The following is a 16,177-nucleotide window of genomic DNA, read 5'->3' as shown; positions in this document are numbered from 1 at the left end:
ATATCTACAATTAAAAAATAATGAACAAAAGATGCATCAAACTTGTGGGAAGTAGCTAATGGCATTTTTAGAGGAAAAAATATAGCCCTGAATGAATATCTAGTAAAGAAATAAAGGCTTAAATTAATCCTCCAAGCATTCATTTCAAGAATTTAGAAAAATTATCAACCAAGGAAACACTAAGATAGCAGAAAGAAAGAAATAATAAAGAGAAAAGCAGTTATTAATCAAATAGGGGGAAAAGAGGTGATAAATAATATCAACATAATTGAAATTTTGTTCTTTGGAAGCAGTAATAAAATTGATAAATCTACTTTAAAATTCAACAAGAAAAAATTAAGGAGCCTTCTTCTATAAAGATGACAGAGGCATTGACATCGTTTTTTAATCTTGAATTCCCACATGAAAACAAAAAGAATACCAAGATATCAAAACCCCAAATCCATAGTTAATATTTACCATGAAACTCGGTAATCCACAAACCCTAAATAAAAGCAAGTGTTGACAAACAGCCACATGATTTGCATGATATTAGTGTCTGTGGGAGGAAACCAAGCTTAGTTACAGAGCATCCAATGTTCATGGAATGGTAGAACATCTTCTTAGCTCCATTCTGAAATAAAAAGTCCAGGAGTGGAATCAAAATTGAACAGGCCAGGAACAAGAGTGATAAGGATAAAAGCAGATCCAGACAAAATTTGTGGGGGGAGGAGGATTGGGAAACAGAGCTTGGAAATTCCAGAAAGAAAGCTACCATATTTGATCGATATATTAAAACAACGGAAGAGGAAACTCTGAAGTTAGAAGAGAAATACTAAACTGTTTGGGAAAACTAATTTTGTATAAAAATGAGTAAGGAAAATTATCAAAGCCAAATTCCCTGAAAACGTTATTATAAGAAAAAAACAGTGAGCAGAATACTGTCTCTCACTGTAGACAAGGAAAGCAACCTATAAAAACGTGCTCTAACCAGCTCAAACTGTAGCATACTATTGAAAAATTAGTTAAAAGACATTAAAAATTACATAAGGATGAAATAGCAACATAAATAAAAGTTAGAAAAACTCAGAAATGAGGTGCCAGAACTGAGAAAAGTTATAAATTAAAGCAATGAAAACTAAACGAGAAGGAACATAAAGAGACCTCAGATGATTCAAAAGTGAGAAATAGAAAATGGAGAAGAGGGCATTTTTTAAAATCGAAGAGAAATGAAGAAAGAGATGAAAATGATTTGCAAGAAAAATGACAAATTGAAGAAAGTCAAAAATCCGACATCTGCGTTATAGGTGTCCCTAAGGAAGAAAAACCACAGCAAGAGAATAAAACGTATACTAAAGTTTTCTGAAACATAAAAAGATATGAAACTATATATTGACAGCACACACCTAAAAATACTGGAGTAAATGATTAAAAACAATACATACACCAGACAAATGACAGGTCTTTAAATTTTTTTAAAAAATATTATCTAGCCCAAATAAGAACAAGTGATTTATAAAGGAAAGAACGTTAGATTATCATGAGATTTTTCAGCAGCAATGCTTTATGTCAGAAGAAAATAGAGTAACATATATAGGATGCCCAGGCAAAGAATATCTGAGCCAGATTTTTTTCCATCCTGAAAACTGACTTTCAACTTTCAAGGTCAGAGAAACTGCTTTCAAGATCTAAGAATATGAGTAATGTAAGATACAAGTAATCTTGTTTCAATGAACCTGTAATCTACTAAAAAACATGCCTCAGATAACCTAAATGAACTCCAAAAGGGACTCTTAAACCATTTGGCATAAAAATTCACATTCATATGTAACAACTAACTACATAAGGACAACATGAAGAGTGAAATATGTAATAATTATTTGTTCTAATATGGATGGAGTACAGATATACAAATGAGGAGGTGAATGGGAAGAAGATATGCAAACCCTTAAGATATTCAGTAGTTTTCTTGGTTGTGTATTTTCATTCTGAGACTATTGTCTATGAAATGTGAAATAAAACTGAGTCACTGTGAGACAATCTAATTCTGGCATCCCTGGTGCTCTTGATAATCAAGAGTGCTCTTTGTGGAGAAAAAAGGAGATATAGATATCATATAGAAAAGCTTAGGTAAAAATAAAAATCCTAAAGAAAACGTGGCACGTATACACCATGGAATACTATGCAGCCATATAAAAGAATGAGCTCATGTCCTTTGCAGGGACACGGATGAAGCTGGAAACCATCATTCTCAGCAAACTAACACAGGAACAGAAAACCAAACACAGCACGTTCTCAGTCATAAGTAGGAATTGAACAATGAGAACATATGGGCACAGGGAGGGGAACATCACACACTGGGGGCTATCGGGGTGGGGGGCAAGGGGAGGGATAGCATTAGGAGAAATACCTAATGTAGATGACGGGTTGATGGGTGCAGCCAACCACTGTGGGACATGCATACCTATGTAACAAACCTGCACGTTCTGCTCATGTACCCCAGAACTTAAAGTATAACTAAAAAAAAAAAAAAAAAAAATCCTGGGTCATGAATTTAAATTGAAAACATCAGAATAAACCCAGGCAAAATATTTGAAACAGTGACCAACTCCATAGCAGTGAGCATCTATGGACTCTAGATATGTTCTTGAAACACCATTTTTCCAATTTTCCAAAAAGTAAACCAGGGCTTCTTGAAGAAAATGGTTGATTTTGAATAGGAAGTGTACAAGCTGACCCTGGAGCATCTTGTCATACTAGGAACAAGGAAGCTTTGTCAAAGACTACGGGGGTCATATAAAAAGAACCTACGGACTGACCAACTTGAAAAACTCCCAATGAGCACAGTAGAGATAATTTGACTTACAGTAAGAAATGGTAATTGACATGGACTGAAATCCATTAAACATTAAATAAGTTTAAATCTTGAGTTCATAATGACATTTTTAAAATAGTAATTGGTTACCTTGAGCGATGATAGAAAATCAACCATGTAAAATTAATAAGTAAAAGTCGATAATCAAGCATTTATCTTGGCTTTTCCATACCAATTTTGCTACTGGGTAACCAAATAATACAGGAGGGAAAGCACCTCATTATAAAACTATCCCAACTAATAAATGAAAAAGAAATGACAGTTTTGCAAACGGAATGAAGTCAAGGGATCTAAGAAATGAACATCAAGACCCGTAACATCACAAAAAGAAACACACACACTCTGTTCCTTTCGATGGAAGAATCTGACACCACCTATGGCCTTGCCAAAGGGATGAAACCAGAGTCTGTATGATGACACCTCTGGATCCAGCTGCCGATTTTCAGAAAATAGAAGACAGAAGAACGTGTTGAACTGTACCAAGAGTGTGCTTTCAGCAAAATCCAGACTCTCTCTTGGCTGGGTGCGGTGGCTTACTCCTACAATCCCAGCATATTGGGAGGCCATGGCAGGAGGATCACTTGAGCCCAGGCATTTCAAGACCAGCCTGTGCAACATGAAGAAACCCCATCTCTTAAAAAAAAAAAAAAATGTTACTTAGCTATATGTGATGGCACACGCCTGTAGTCCCAGCTACTCAGAAGGCTGAGACAGGAGGATCGATTGAGCCCAGGAGGTCAAGACTGCAGTGAGTCATGATAATTCCACTGCATGCACTCCAGCCTGGGTGACAGAACGAAACCCTGTCAAAAAAAAGAAAAAAAAAAATCCAGACTCAAAAACTATAGGTCAAATGGCCCAGGTTTCTCTATTTTAAGGGGAAAAAAGGGTAACATGTAGATTAATTAGAAGACATTGCCAAAAAATCAGCAAGATTCATACATTGGAATGTCTTTCAGGTCCAAATTATTCAATCACAAATAACTCTATGGGAATTGAGTTGAAGCTTTTGAATTATGTGTTAAAGTATATAATTCTGGAAACGTGTTTTAACTTAGAAGTTCAAGACTTAAAATATCTCTATATTATCGATAATTTAAATTTAATTTACTTGTTTTGAGTTATTAATTCTGTCAAAGAATTGTTATCTGAGGCAGTTGGATGTTTTCAGTTTCCAAACAAAACCAAAGAAAATCTTCTTCAACGAATCTTTGACTTTTTTCAAAGTAAACTCTTTGTAATTCCATCATTCATCCCCTTCCTTTTTATTCCCACATCTCTGATATGTTTAGATCCAGAATGAGCAATTACTGGCTCCTTTCATAGCTGTAATTTACAATTTCAGATCTGAAATTACTCATCATGAAATGGATCTCTGTATTCTTTGTTTTGCTAATTATTTCAGGTGATTGTCAGTATCTTTTAGAACCAGAAGAGGGCACTGCAGAGCAGTGTAGCTCTGAGCTCTTTGTGTTTAGCACAGTCTAGGAATGCCCTTTGCCAAAAAAAATTCGCAAAGCTTTACTATAGAAGTAAGAAAAAAGAAGGGAATAACTAGATAATCACTATAGGCCTTCTTTATTTAGTAGAAAAAAGAAAGTATATAACGATCTAAATACATATCTAGGACATCAAATGTAATATCATATATGTATGTATAAGTAGATGAAAGAAGACATATATATGTGTGTGAGAGTCCTTTCCTTCTTTTAAGAACATCCCAAAGGCCAGGTGTGGAGGCTCACACCTGTAATCCCAGCACTTTGGGAGGCCAAGGTAGGTGGATCACTTGAGGTCAGGAGTTTGAGGCCAGCTTGGCCAACATGGTGAAACCTCGTCTCTACTAAAAATACAAAAATTAGCCGGTGTGGTAGTGCATGCCTGTAATCCCAGCTACTAGGGAGGCTGAGGCAGGAGTATTGCTTGAACCCAGGGGGCGGAGGTTGCAGTGAGCCGGGATCACACCACTGCCCTCCAACCTGGGCAACAGAGTGAGACTCTTTCTCAAAAAACAAAACAAAACAAAAGAACATCCCAAAGCTAAATCTGATGTTTTTCTATTATAATATTGATTCTCCTGCTACCTCTGGCATTAGTTATAAAAACAGTTCTCAAATACTCTCCTGTATGAATTAATACTGTATTTTGTCTTAGTTCAAATTCAGGACAAAGGCCATTCAGTAGCCTTTTAGCAATCTTGTGCAGGGCAGAAATCATTTAGGCAACAGTGTACCAGATATTATCCCAAAAGTTTTTCCTAACGTGAAATTGCAGGGGCAGTAGATAAGTGATTGGATTCAGACTCTCATCTTCCACTGAGGGAAAGACAACTAACACATGTCATTGTCCTTTCAAGATGAAATAAGAGTTGTGGAATCTGGAGTCCTCTCTTAAAACTCACTGTCACAGGGCCTCTGTGCCTGGGTCTGTCTCAGGACTATGTGTGTTCTTAGGTGTCTAAAGAGCAGATGCTCCACGATGATGGGGCCACCAGCTGAGTCTTCCATCTCCAAAAGTGGCTCCAAGCAGCTTTCCTTAGGAGCTGAGCTGTCAACTCAAGAGAGGTTAAATCCATGTCAAAAGTCAACTTTTGGCCGGGTGTGGTGGCTCACGCCTGTAATCTCAGCACTTTGGGAGGCTGAGGCAGGTAGATCACAAGGTCAGGACTTCAAGACCAGCCTGGCCAATATGGTGAAACCCCATCTCTACTAAAAATACAAAAATCAGTCAGGCGTGGTGGCAGGCGCCTGTAGTCCCAGCTACTCGGGTGGCTGAGGCAGGAGAATCGCTTGAACCCAGGAGGTGGAAGTTGCGGTGAGCTGAGATTACGCCACTGCACTCCAGCCTGGATGGCAGAGCAAGACTATCTTAAAAAAAAAAAATGCCAAAAGTCAACTCTTTCAGGAGGGGAGAAGTAGGAAAGTTTCAAGATTTATCATTGGAAATAGCATGTATGTGCTACCAAGAAAATGGAAGTTCCAAATAGTTGGTATCCACTCTTGTCTCCTTGTCCATACATTAATTTTTCTCCTAAGAGTTCTAGTGAATAATGAAACCAATTCCGTTTTTTCATTTTTGAGCAGAAAAATGAACAAACCACCTTTCCTCATGAGGGGGAAATCACCAGTATGTTCAGTGATGCTGATCTTTACTTCATATCTGCTGTAAAATATGAAAAGTGGATTGCTAGTTTTGATGTTATCTAGGTTATCATTTGTGACTAAAAAGACCTGTTTGTTACTCTGGTTCTTCTCCACTATGGCTTTATGGACACATTGACTGACATTATAGCATTTGTTCATAGCTTTGTTTGTAGAATGGGGTGCTGTGAGTTTGTACCTCAACATACCTAACCCTTGTTGAAAAGAAACTAACTAGGTGATCTATTTTTACTGAATACAGAGTTTTCTGTCTTCCGAGGGTTTTCTTTCCCCCCTCAACTTTGTTTGACACACAGTATGCCCTGTAGGGCTTCTTGCCTGGTTTCAAGATCTGGCTAGCACAGCACTTATACAGGTAGTTTGTACCAAATTAACTTGCCCTGTGCACACATGTCCACTTCAGTCCTTCACCCAGTGCTGCCTTTGCCTCTAGGAATCTTAGCCTTCCTTCAAGGCCCAGTATAACCTCTACTTTTTCAATGAAGCCTTTGCTGACTAGTCCAGACTTGCTGTTCCACTGAAGAGAGCTCCAGCCACTCTGATCTTGTGTTTTCTCCTCTACGTATCATCTAGCACTGTGCCATCTACTGCACTGTACTTGTCACTGATGATCTCATGTGTCCTACCCTTGTCTTCCTATCTAGGCTGTTCACTTCTAGAAACCAAGAACTCCAAATTCTATTTACCCGAAATCTCCTATGGTCACTAATATCATGCTAAGTGCTCAGTAAATCTAATCTATTGATCAAAATGAACAGGTCTCAATTACTATCTTCAGTCTGACTACTGGAGTTACACTTTCCTGTTATTTATTATTTATTCTAGTTATTTATTATTGTGAATCTAGTTATTTATTTATTATTATGAGCACATAGTGGCCCATTTCCCTGTTTTCTCTTTGCCCTTCTTCTGCCTGCTTTAACTCCTTGTACACCTTCCACCAATCTAAAATCTGCAACTAGCAAGCCACACAGAACTGAGCTTGGGGAGTATATCTTTGAATTTACAGTCAGCATCCAGGATGGTTTTCTCCTTAGTTCTCTTCTCTGGAGTAATTTTATCATCGCCAACTAGGAAGAGATCTTGAATGCCCATTTCATTCATTCCCCATGCCTGCAAGCAAAACAACTCCTAAACTCATTGTTCAGATTAGTGTTAGGTTACAGGCCAAGAACCTGCAGCAGACATAATGTGGATTAGAGAACATTGCGCTAATCAAGACAAATAAGGAGTCCAGTATGAGGGTCAACGTTAAAGTCTTTGGAAACTGAAAATTTTATTCAGACGAAGGCCATTATCAAAGTGAGGCACAGCCAATGCACCATCCATGGCTGGGACGTGGGGCCCCACAAGTTTGTTCATGGTGCTGCCCAAATAAAAGTAAAAATAGACAAGAATTGTCAATTGTACGATGATGCTTTAGCGAAACATATTCATGTTTCATGTTTTAACAATGTCATCTATTCAATGATTTGACAGTATATTATTTCTTAACATTCCAAAACTAAAGTCATACTCTTCATTTTCAGCTTCGCAAGTCTGTTTTCAGCATCAGGGCAAGGAACCTTCTGGAAAAGGAGACCGCAGTCACTAAAATCTTAAGGTAACACCAATTAATGTTGACACATATTTAAACACAGTGGGATTATATTAATTGAAAAACAGCTTTTTGAAAAATGAATTAATGTTCTGGGCATCAGCATATACTTTCTGCCAGAAAGTAGCTTTGAGTATCTATATACTTATAAACAATGTAAAAGACATATTGATGTCATTTCTAAAAAAAAATTTTAGTAGCTCAGTAGGCCTTTCTTTCTTTTCAAGTATTTAAACATAAATGATAAGTATAAACATTGACCAAAAGGTGAAAATAACTTACTGTTATTTTTAACAGTTTTATATCTTTTGTGATATGTAAAGGAGAAATTGCAATCTAAAGGATAAATGGTAAAAGGGTAAACTTTTTCATTATAGTTCATTACACTATTAAGAGCACATTTATTAAAAATCTGGAAATAATAAAAAGTATACCAATCTTAGAATGCCTATGAAAACATATGCTTTTAATGCTGCTTTCTAGAAGATGCCCTGAAATGAAGTATCAAGGAGGAAAATTAAGCAACCGACTTGAGTGTTTTATAAGACTATATGTTATATTATGGAGTAACATGATGAGTATAAAAACACATAAGCATTTGGAATATCATTTATTGGTACATATATTACATAGACATATGTAGATGACACAACTCAAGATTGGGAGCTGGAGGTAGGATCGCTCGCAAGGCGAGTGGACAGATTCATGCCAGGAAGCCCCCTGCAAACCTGCGGTGAGTGATAAGGAGTTCTAGCTCCCTTCTACTAGATTTATTACTAGGAATAGACATTAATGCATTCTCTCCAGAATGCATATTACTATAACTTGGAAGACTGTGTGAGAAAATAAAGCTTAGTATATATGATCTTTAAAACTATTCTTACTTTATAATACTACCTAAAATTTGTGTGCAAAAAAAATTTCCTAACTCATCAAGACAGTATTTCTCTCTATATTGGCTGACGTTCATGCATAGAGTTAAGTATGTGTTGGAGTAGCTGTCATAAGATGAAAATAAGCGTTTCTAGGGCTTGTATATTATCACCACAAAATGTGATGAGATAAACAGACAAGGTCTCATTGAAATAGACAACCTGCGTCCCAACTTAGGCTTACTCCCGACTGGCTGGTAACTCCATCCTGGTATTACCATCAGATCATGCAGTGAGGCTGGCCTTGAACCACACATGTTACATCAGGATCATGATTCCAGCTGCACCTACATCAGACAGGTTCATGGTAGGGTCCTACAGCAAGGCTGATCCACTCACTAAAAAGAGAAATTCACCCTCAAGCCAGAAACTACCTACAAGGACATCATAATTCTCAGTCTGCATCGAGTATCTGCCTGCCAAGTCAGGAACTACAGGGACCTTACTCACCTGTCCAGAGCCACTGCCTTGCAGTGTGAATGGGCCCTCTGTGTGAATGGGTTCCCAGAGATTTTCCAAGGCAGGTGCAGAAACAGATACTTGCAAGGAAGAGATTTCCAGACCTCACTTCCCTAGGAACTCTTCCTTAAAACTGATCTATCACTTTACCTTTTTCACCCTCCTGTCCTTATTTACCCCTCTCTCAGTTTACAAAAGAAAGGTGAAACTCTCACTCATCCAGAAACTATGGCGTATATTAATCTGGGATGTAAAATCCTCTGGGTTGCAAAGCAAAAGGTCCGTTCCCACCTGGATTTCTCCAAAAAGAGGGTCCCATAGGGCCATGCCTTATTATTTATCCAGGTGACAGTTTTATGGATAACTTCCTTCCCAAAGCTATCCACCTTAGAGTTAGGCCTTAGAAATAACATGATTGTCACAAGGGCATGTGGTTACATGTTATTTGAATTGAAAAATAAAGCCAGACTTTTTCTGACAGATTCAGCTGATTGGTTCAACAATGAAAACTGATTTAATAAGTGCCCAATGTCATAAAATTGAATAGATTGGATGGCTAAGAGTCTCCAATATTTTCTCAAAATTATTTTCAAGCACAAACACAATAATGCTAGAAATTACATTCTTCTATTTAACGTGGTGCAAGAGGGATATAGTTGCTGATTTTTAAATATACAGAAGTGTTTTTGTTTTTTCAATTATATAATGTACATGAGCAATATTTTTAAGACTATCAGGGAACATAGACCCCTCTAACTTGCCTGACAATGGTGTAGTTTAGGGGACACCCACAGCCAATAATATTTTACTACAGCCCAGCATACTACAGAATGAGAGGCAGCACCTTAAAACTACCTGAGCTATATCACCTTTTGAAACTCAGGAAATAAAAAGCCATAATTTGAAAAAATAAAAAACCTTAGAATTTTTTAAAGTACAAATTTGATCTTAGAAAGCCGTTTTGTTTTTTCTTCTGTGCGAATGGTTTCTTCATTGCTTCTATGCTAGTTTCTGCATGAATTAAGGGCAAGTGCAAAAAATCAAACTGATATTTTGGGAATACTTATCTTTTCACCACTAATCGTAGTAATAGTAATGGCAATGATACCATACCTGCATTATAATGTGATCCATCAGTTAAAAGGTCAAGAATAGATTGGGTCCGTGTCAATGAGTGTTTGTATTGTTTTATACTGTTTTTCAAGGAACAGTAACAGCTAAAAGGAAAAAAAGAGGGGGAAAAAGAATTTTTTTAAAAAAAAAGGAAAATATTTGCAGTAACCTCAGGACAATTGATTCGAATGACCTTCCACAAAATTGGGAAGGAGAAAAAGCTCTCCACCACTTTTTCAGTGTCTTTTTACTGCCTCTAGGGACTCTGCTCTCCTAGGCTCCAACCTTGCTGTCGATTAAACTCTGCCAAGGTTCCTGGATAACTTAGCAGTGGGGTCTCCCAGGACCATTTGCATTTTGAAAGAAGGCTTTTAAAAAATGAAAGGGCTTTTAAGACAAAGAGGATGCAGATTCTGTCTTTTAATAGATGGGTCTACCTTGATATAAATAAAAGAAATCTGGAAGAGACTGCCGTTTTAGTGTTCTATCCCTCTTAACTTTCTAGGTGTTTTTAATTTCATAGAATTATTGTCTTTAGTCTTATCCAAGAGGTTTCTCGCCAGGGAGGTAAGTAACAGCAGTATAGGGAGGCTTGAAAAAGAGACCTGAGCTGGATCATTCCGGCAAATATCACAGGTTGGCATTCGTCCTAATTTGTGTGCAGATAGAGATAAATCACAAAAACCTTAAATCCAGAGTGATATAAGAATAAGAAGTTTTTATGAAATATTAGCGTCTTGAGATAACTTTCCAAAAAATAACAAGTATTTGGGAAAAAATAAAGCAACCCCTTGACTTAAGGTTTCTGGAGGCCTGGCTGTGTAAACAGACAATTAATTTCAATTCTCAGCTCTCTTGTCTATTCCATGGGAGCTAGGAGGAGGTGATCTTCAGGGCCCCTGAAGATCTAATGTAGGATACTGGACTTGGTGTTAAATCCCCCCTGGCTGGAATCAGGCTGTGCTTCTCTGTAACATTGAACAACTCACTAATCTGACCCTCAGTTTTCTTATCTACCTTAAAAAGATTGTCTGAATAATCTATTGACCAAGCAAAGTGAAATTTAATACTTATTCCAGTAAGGGAAACTGCCACTTTGTTTTCATAATGTCTCAGAAGGGATAAGTGAGAGGTTGATATATGTAAGGTTTTGGGTTTGGGTTTCAGTGTTTGTAGGATGGAGGTCTGTTTAGACTGGGCAGAATTCTTGATATGAGTTGAGGAGTATTGAAGATGCCTGGTATGGACAAGTAATAGTTACTGTTCTGAAGATGGCAGTGCTGTGGTTGAGGACCAGAAAGAGAAAGTGACCTGCCTGGTGTCTCTCCACTGCTTTCCATGTTCTTTCCCCCGGCTTTGGTTCAACATTTGAGTAATCCATTCTTTACAGCGAGTTTGCCCTTCTATTTTCATTCTCCTAATTGACTTGGGTGATCTAAGAGAAGAAAAATAAATGGTGACCTTATGTTGTCCTCTTCACACATAAAATTTATTTTTTCTTTTGTGCCTTTTAGATTTTTAACCAGACACATGTATTACCTTTAACAAACAAATACAACTGATTTCTATAGTGGTTTTTTTTTTTTAAGTTTGGGATTGATCCCCATTGGGTAGAGTCTTCACAAAAAATCCTAATGAATACCAACTATTTGTAGGTGACTAGCTTGACCAGTTGAGTGACCTACTGTCTGGAGAAAGGGGTTGGCCCAGCAGTCTATAGTTCAGATAAATGAACTTGTGGGAAGTGCCTGAAATCAACAGTGAAGTTGCTGACTGCTTAACAGCTTTACCTTCCTGGACAAGTCAAGTCAAGTCATATTGATGCAGAGGCTCAGCTCTCAGCCCTGGAAATTAAGCTGGAGAGCTGCCAGGGGTCTTAGTTCTCAGGGGGGACCCACATTTCCAAATATCCATCTTCCATTTGAAACAGGATCCACATTATTCTAGCAGAAAGTATGTTATATACATTACTATGAACAGGAAATTCCAGCCCACAGAGGAAGAAGTCTTTCAGAGAGGAAGGGCCCTAGAGCCTGAGGTATGTAACTCACAGGTAGAATCACCCATTTCTATGTATAATCATCTTTAATTCATGTTCTTGTACTTTTTAAAATTAATTGATGTTTTGAGAAATATAAATGAATTTTTTGATATATTTGAGAACTCTTTGATGAGAAAAAACAAAAGTGGGCCATTTTTATAGAACTTGAGGCTACTGGCCCATGCTAAAATGCAGATGATTCACTTGGCACAAACAGGCATCTGTGTCGTTGTTTTTTAAGAGTTATCCGAAGAGGATGTTCCACTACCTGAATTATAAAATCCAGGATTGCTATTAAATTTGTTGTTGTTCTGACTTAGACTGTATCGTTCAGCTCCACTAAATAAAGCTTCTTTTCAAAAGGCAGTGACCTTTTCTCTGCATCAGGCGAAATCAAAAACAAATAGCAATGTACTTTCAAAAGCATCACTACCTTTGTTGAGATTTCCTCTAATTCAAAGCCCTGAAATCGAGCAAAAATGCATTATCGTTCCTGCAAGGCTGAATGAATAGAGAAATGTTAAAATAAAACAATTAAACATTTTACATTATTTTAGAAAGTTCCATCCTTTTGTGGTTTGCCAGGAGTACCTCCTTAGTGAGGACAATATCTTTATAACCTTTCGAGTGCTCAGTCTCGTATGATGTTTGCATTCTGACATTTGGTTTTATAACGTAACTTTCTTTGCCATGCACTTATATTAATAACTGTTTAAGCCTTAAGGAATAGTCTTTAGTTTAGTGCTACTTACTACAGAAAAAAATTAAACGGATTTAATAAAATACATAGAGATAGTTTTTCTCTTATCATTTTAAAAGAATCATTTAATGACTATAAATACAACTTATATACTACTTACATATATATATAATCACTATGTATTTATTAATCTGCAGTTATGTAAATGACATTAGCTGGATTTTTTTTCCTGAAAGAAAGTGCCCCTAAGAATTCACGCATTCATTCGAGAAATATCTCTGTAGTGTCTCACATGCCAGGCATTTCACACCATTTGCTTTTTCCCATTTGGAAAGTTCTCCTTTTATAATTATCGTTCCATAGGTTAGCCAGCTATTCAGCAACTTTGGATAAGGTCATATTATTTCTCTGCAGCTCCGCATTCTGGGCAGAACTAGCAAGACACCCTGTACACTGCTGGGAGGGCCTGAGTACCTTACAGCGTCCCCTGGACCTTTGAGCTCAGCTCCTCAGTGGAAAGGGAAGGTGCTGGACTGACCCTACAGATGAGAGAAACAAACGACAGAGACCCTTGCAGCCTAGGGTTTGTGCCAACCCCTGAGATAGCAGCAATTTTTTTCTTAGCATTTGGTATGAATAACCCCAAGTTTTAAGAAAATAGAATATTGAGAATGAATGTCATAAATATTTATCTTTGCAATTCTATGAAGTCTGCCTGGTTATTGTTGGCTTTTTCTTAAGATTTTCCTGACACTTAAAAACTCTGATAGGTTAGTTGAAAGACTATTTGGAAATAAGCTAAGTAGATAGATGAAAATTAACTGTATTCAGACAACCATAAACTAAGGAGACAAGATGTGTAGATATATGTTTTTGCGTAAAACATAAAATAGTAAAGATTTAAAAGTGGCAAAATATAACTAAAACAATAATAATATATTCTAATCACATTTTTAGATAGTACCTGATTTGCAGTAATCAAAATATGTTATATTTTATTGAGATAGCATATGATTTATAGATTGTTTTTAGTTAAGCCCAAAAGTGATTATAATAGTGTTATGGATTAGAAGGGCTACTATTGAGTTTTACCAAACAGATGTGGGAAGTTTTTTTTAATAGACTATTTTTTGAGCAGTTTTAGGTTTGCGGCAAAATGGAGCAAAGGTACAGAGATTTCCCATGTACCTTCTGCCCCCACACAGGCACAGTCTCCCCAACTATCAACATCCCCATCAGAGTGGTACATTTGTTACAATTGATGAACCTACACTGACACATCACTATCACGCCAAATCTGTAGCTGACACTAGGGTTCACTCCTAGAGTGCTATAGTGTATGGGTTTGAACAAATATGCGATGATGTGTATCTATCATTATAACATCATACAGAGTAATTTCAGTGCTCTAAAAATCCTCTGTGCTCCACCTATTCATTCCTCCCTCCCCACAAACCCTGGCAACCAATGATCTTTTTACTGTTTCCACAGACATAGAAATGCACATAGAAATACATAGATATGTGTCTCCATAGACATGCATTGATGTTGATGGCAGCTTTATTCCTAATTGCCAAAACTTGGAAGCAACCAAGATGTCCTTCAGTAGGAGAATGGATAAGCAAACTGTGGTACATCCAGACAGTGGAATAATTATTCAGCATGGAAAGGAAATGAGATATCATCATGGAAAGACATGGTGTAAACATAAATGCCTGTTACTGAGTAAAAGAAGTCAGTCTGAAAAGTCTACATACTGTATGATTCTAACTATATGGCATTCTGGGAAAGATAGAATCATGGAGATGGAAAGATATTTTAACAAGGTCTTTCTTTTGTTATTTTATCACTGGAGAGTAAAGTAGTAAAGAAAAATGGAATACATATCTGTTGAAAATTGGCCAATGCAGTTCCTGCAGCATTTACAAAATTTCACTTTTATTGTAGTAAAAAGTTCAGCCTTTGCATTGTAATTTGCATGTTTCTGAGTCAGTAGTTGGGTTACTAAATTTGAAGCCCAGTGAATGATGCGGGGTTGCGGACATTTTTTATGTTGAAATTTAATAGATGCACTAAAGATGCAATGGATTTCTCATGAGTTAATTTTTCTTTTTTGTTTATAGTATGGGTATAAGTGCGTAAGATAAAGACATTCAAGGTTTATTTTATTTTCTGCCTACAATGAAGTTCTGGTCGCCCATGTATTTACATGCCTTTCTATGAACACATTTTTATGAATAACACAAGATTGGGAAGAACTAACTGGCAGTTGCTGTGAAAGAGCCAGATCCGTTTACTCGGGATAGGGCTGACTCACAAAGGAGTGGGGTATCCACTAGGATAAAAATGCAGCTTTTTCCTCATCTCAGCAAGAGGCCATTACCGACGAGCTCACCCATTAGCATCCGCTGTTGTCTCTACTTGGGAAGATCACATTGTCACTCTAGTGGAGTCAGGTAAGAGCCATTTCCAGGAAATACTCATTATCTATTCTCTTAGTTATACAGTCATAGTTTTACATAATTACCACTGAAAGACTATTTTCCTGTTGTCTGCTAATGTGATTACATTACATTAACCAACCTCGGATAATACTTTTAAATGTATTACTTATGGAGTTCAAGATTTGAGCAAAATCCCTCAAATGTAATGCTCTGCAAAGTTATACTGCAGTTCCTTTAGACGGTAATTACATTTAATACCAGATGGTATTGTGTAATCTAACTTTTCTATAATGAGTGAAAATAATTTGAAGACTCATAGGCCTCTCCCTTTCATTACAGAATGTATAGGCTTTTTCCACACCCTTGTTCTGGGACATTAAGAAAGAAGACATGGAGACAAAGAAGAAAAGAACCGGGGACCCCCTGCTACTGTGTCTATAAACAACTAGTGGTGTTTAAAGGCTAATAAAGCTCCAAAGATCTCTCTTATAACCATAATCTTTGGGCCAATTTTAAAATATTTTAGATGGAGAAATGTCAAGAAAAATAGAGACAATTTCAAGACATGATTCTCTTTCCCCAACGTCCATAAAAGATTATATATATATATATGGCTGTCATATAAGGAGCAATTGAAATTCCACAGCACAAAGGCAATGCAGGGGGAAAAAAAAGGATCAATCTTTCATATTATTTTTTCTCAAAGGCTTGGCAAGAAACCAGGAGTAATATTTTTGCAACTGGGAATGTGTGTTTGCTGAAGAATATTCCCACATTTGAATCATCCTCAGGGGTCCTCATCTTGTTTTACTTTCAAAGGTAGAGAGGGCATAACATTAACCCCAACTGGGAAAAGGAAAATGCCTCACTGTAATT

The 16,177-nt window shown here is 37.0% G+C and overlaps 1 protein-coding gene across 6 annotated transcripts in view; it reads left to right on the top strand.

The window, feature by feature from the left end:
- Nucleotides 1-16,177, top strand: part of NALCN (sodium leak channel, non-selective) — a 358,635-nt gene that overhangs the window by 278,305 nt on the left and 64,153 nt on the right. For 4 of the 6 annotated variants that reach the window (XM_063595854.1, XM_063595853.1, XM_063595855.1 and 1 more), the window contains one exon: nucleotides 7,545-7,618. In XM_063595854.1, the coding sequence (XP_063451924.1) occupies nucleotides 7,545-7,618 (74 nt within the window). Of the gene's footprint in view, nucleotides 1-7,544; nucleotides 7,619-15,226; nucleotides 15,314-16,177 lie in introns of all 6 variants that reach the window. The other 2 variants (XM_034936923.3, XM_034936922.3) reach the window with 1 other exon arrangement.

Source organism: Pan paniscus, chromosome 14 (assembly GCF_029289425.2).
Source record: "Pan paniscus chromosome 14, NHGRI_mPanPan1-v2.0_pri, whole genome shotgun sequence".
Lineage (NCBI taxonomy): Eukaryota > Metazoa > Chordata > Mammalia > Primates > Hominidae > Pan > Pan paniscus.
The sequence above is the reverse complement of the archived record's forward strand: the minus strand, read 5'-3'. Positions and strand labels throughout refer to the sequence as shown.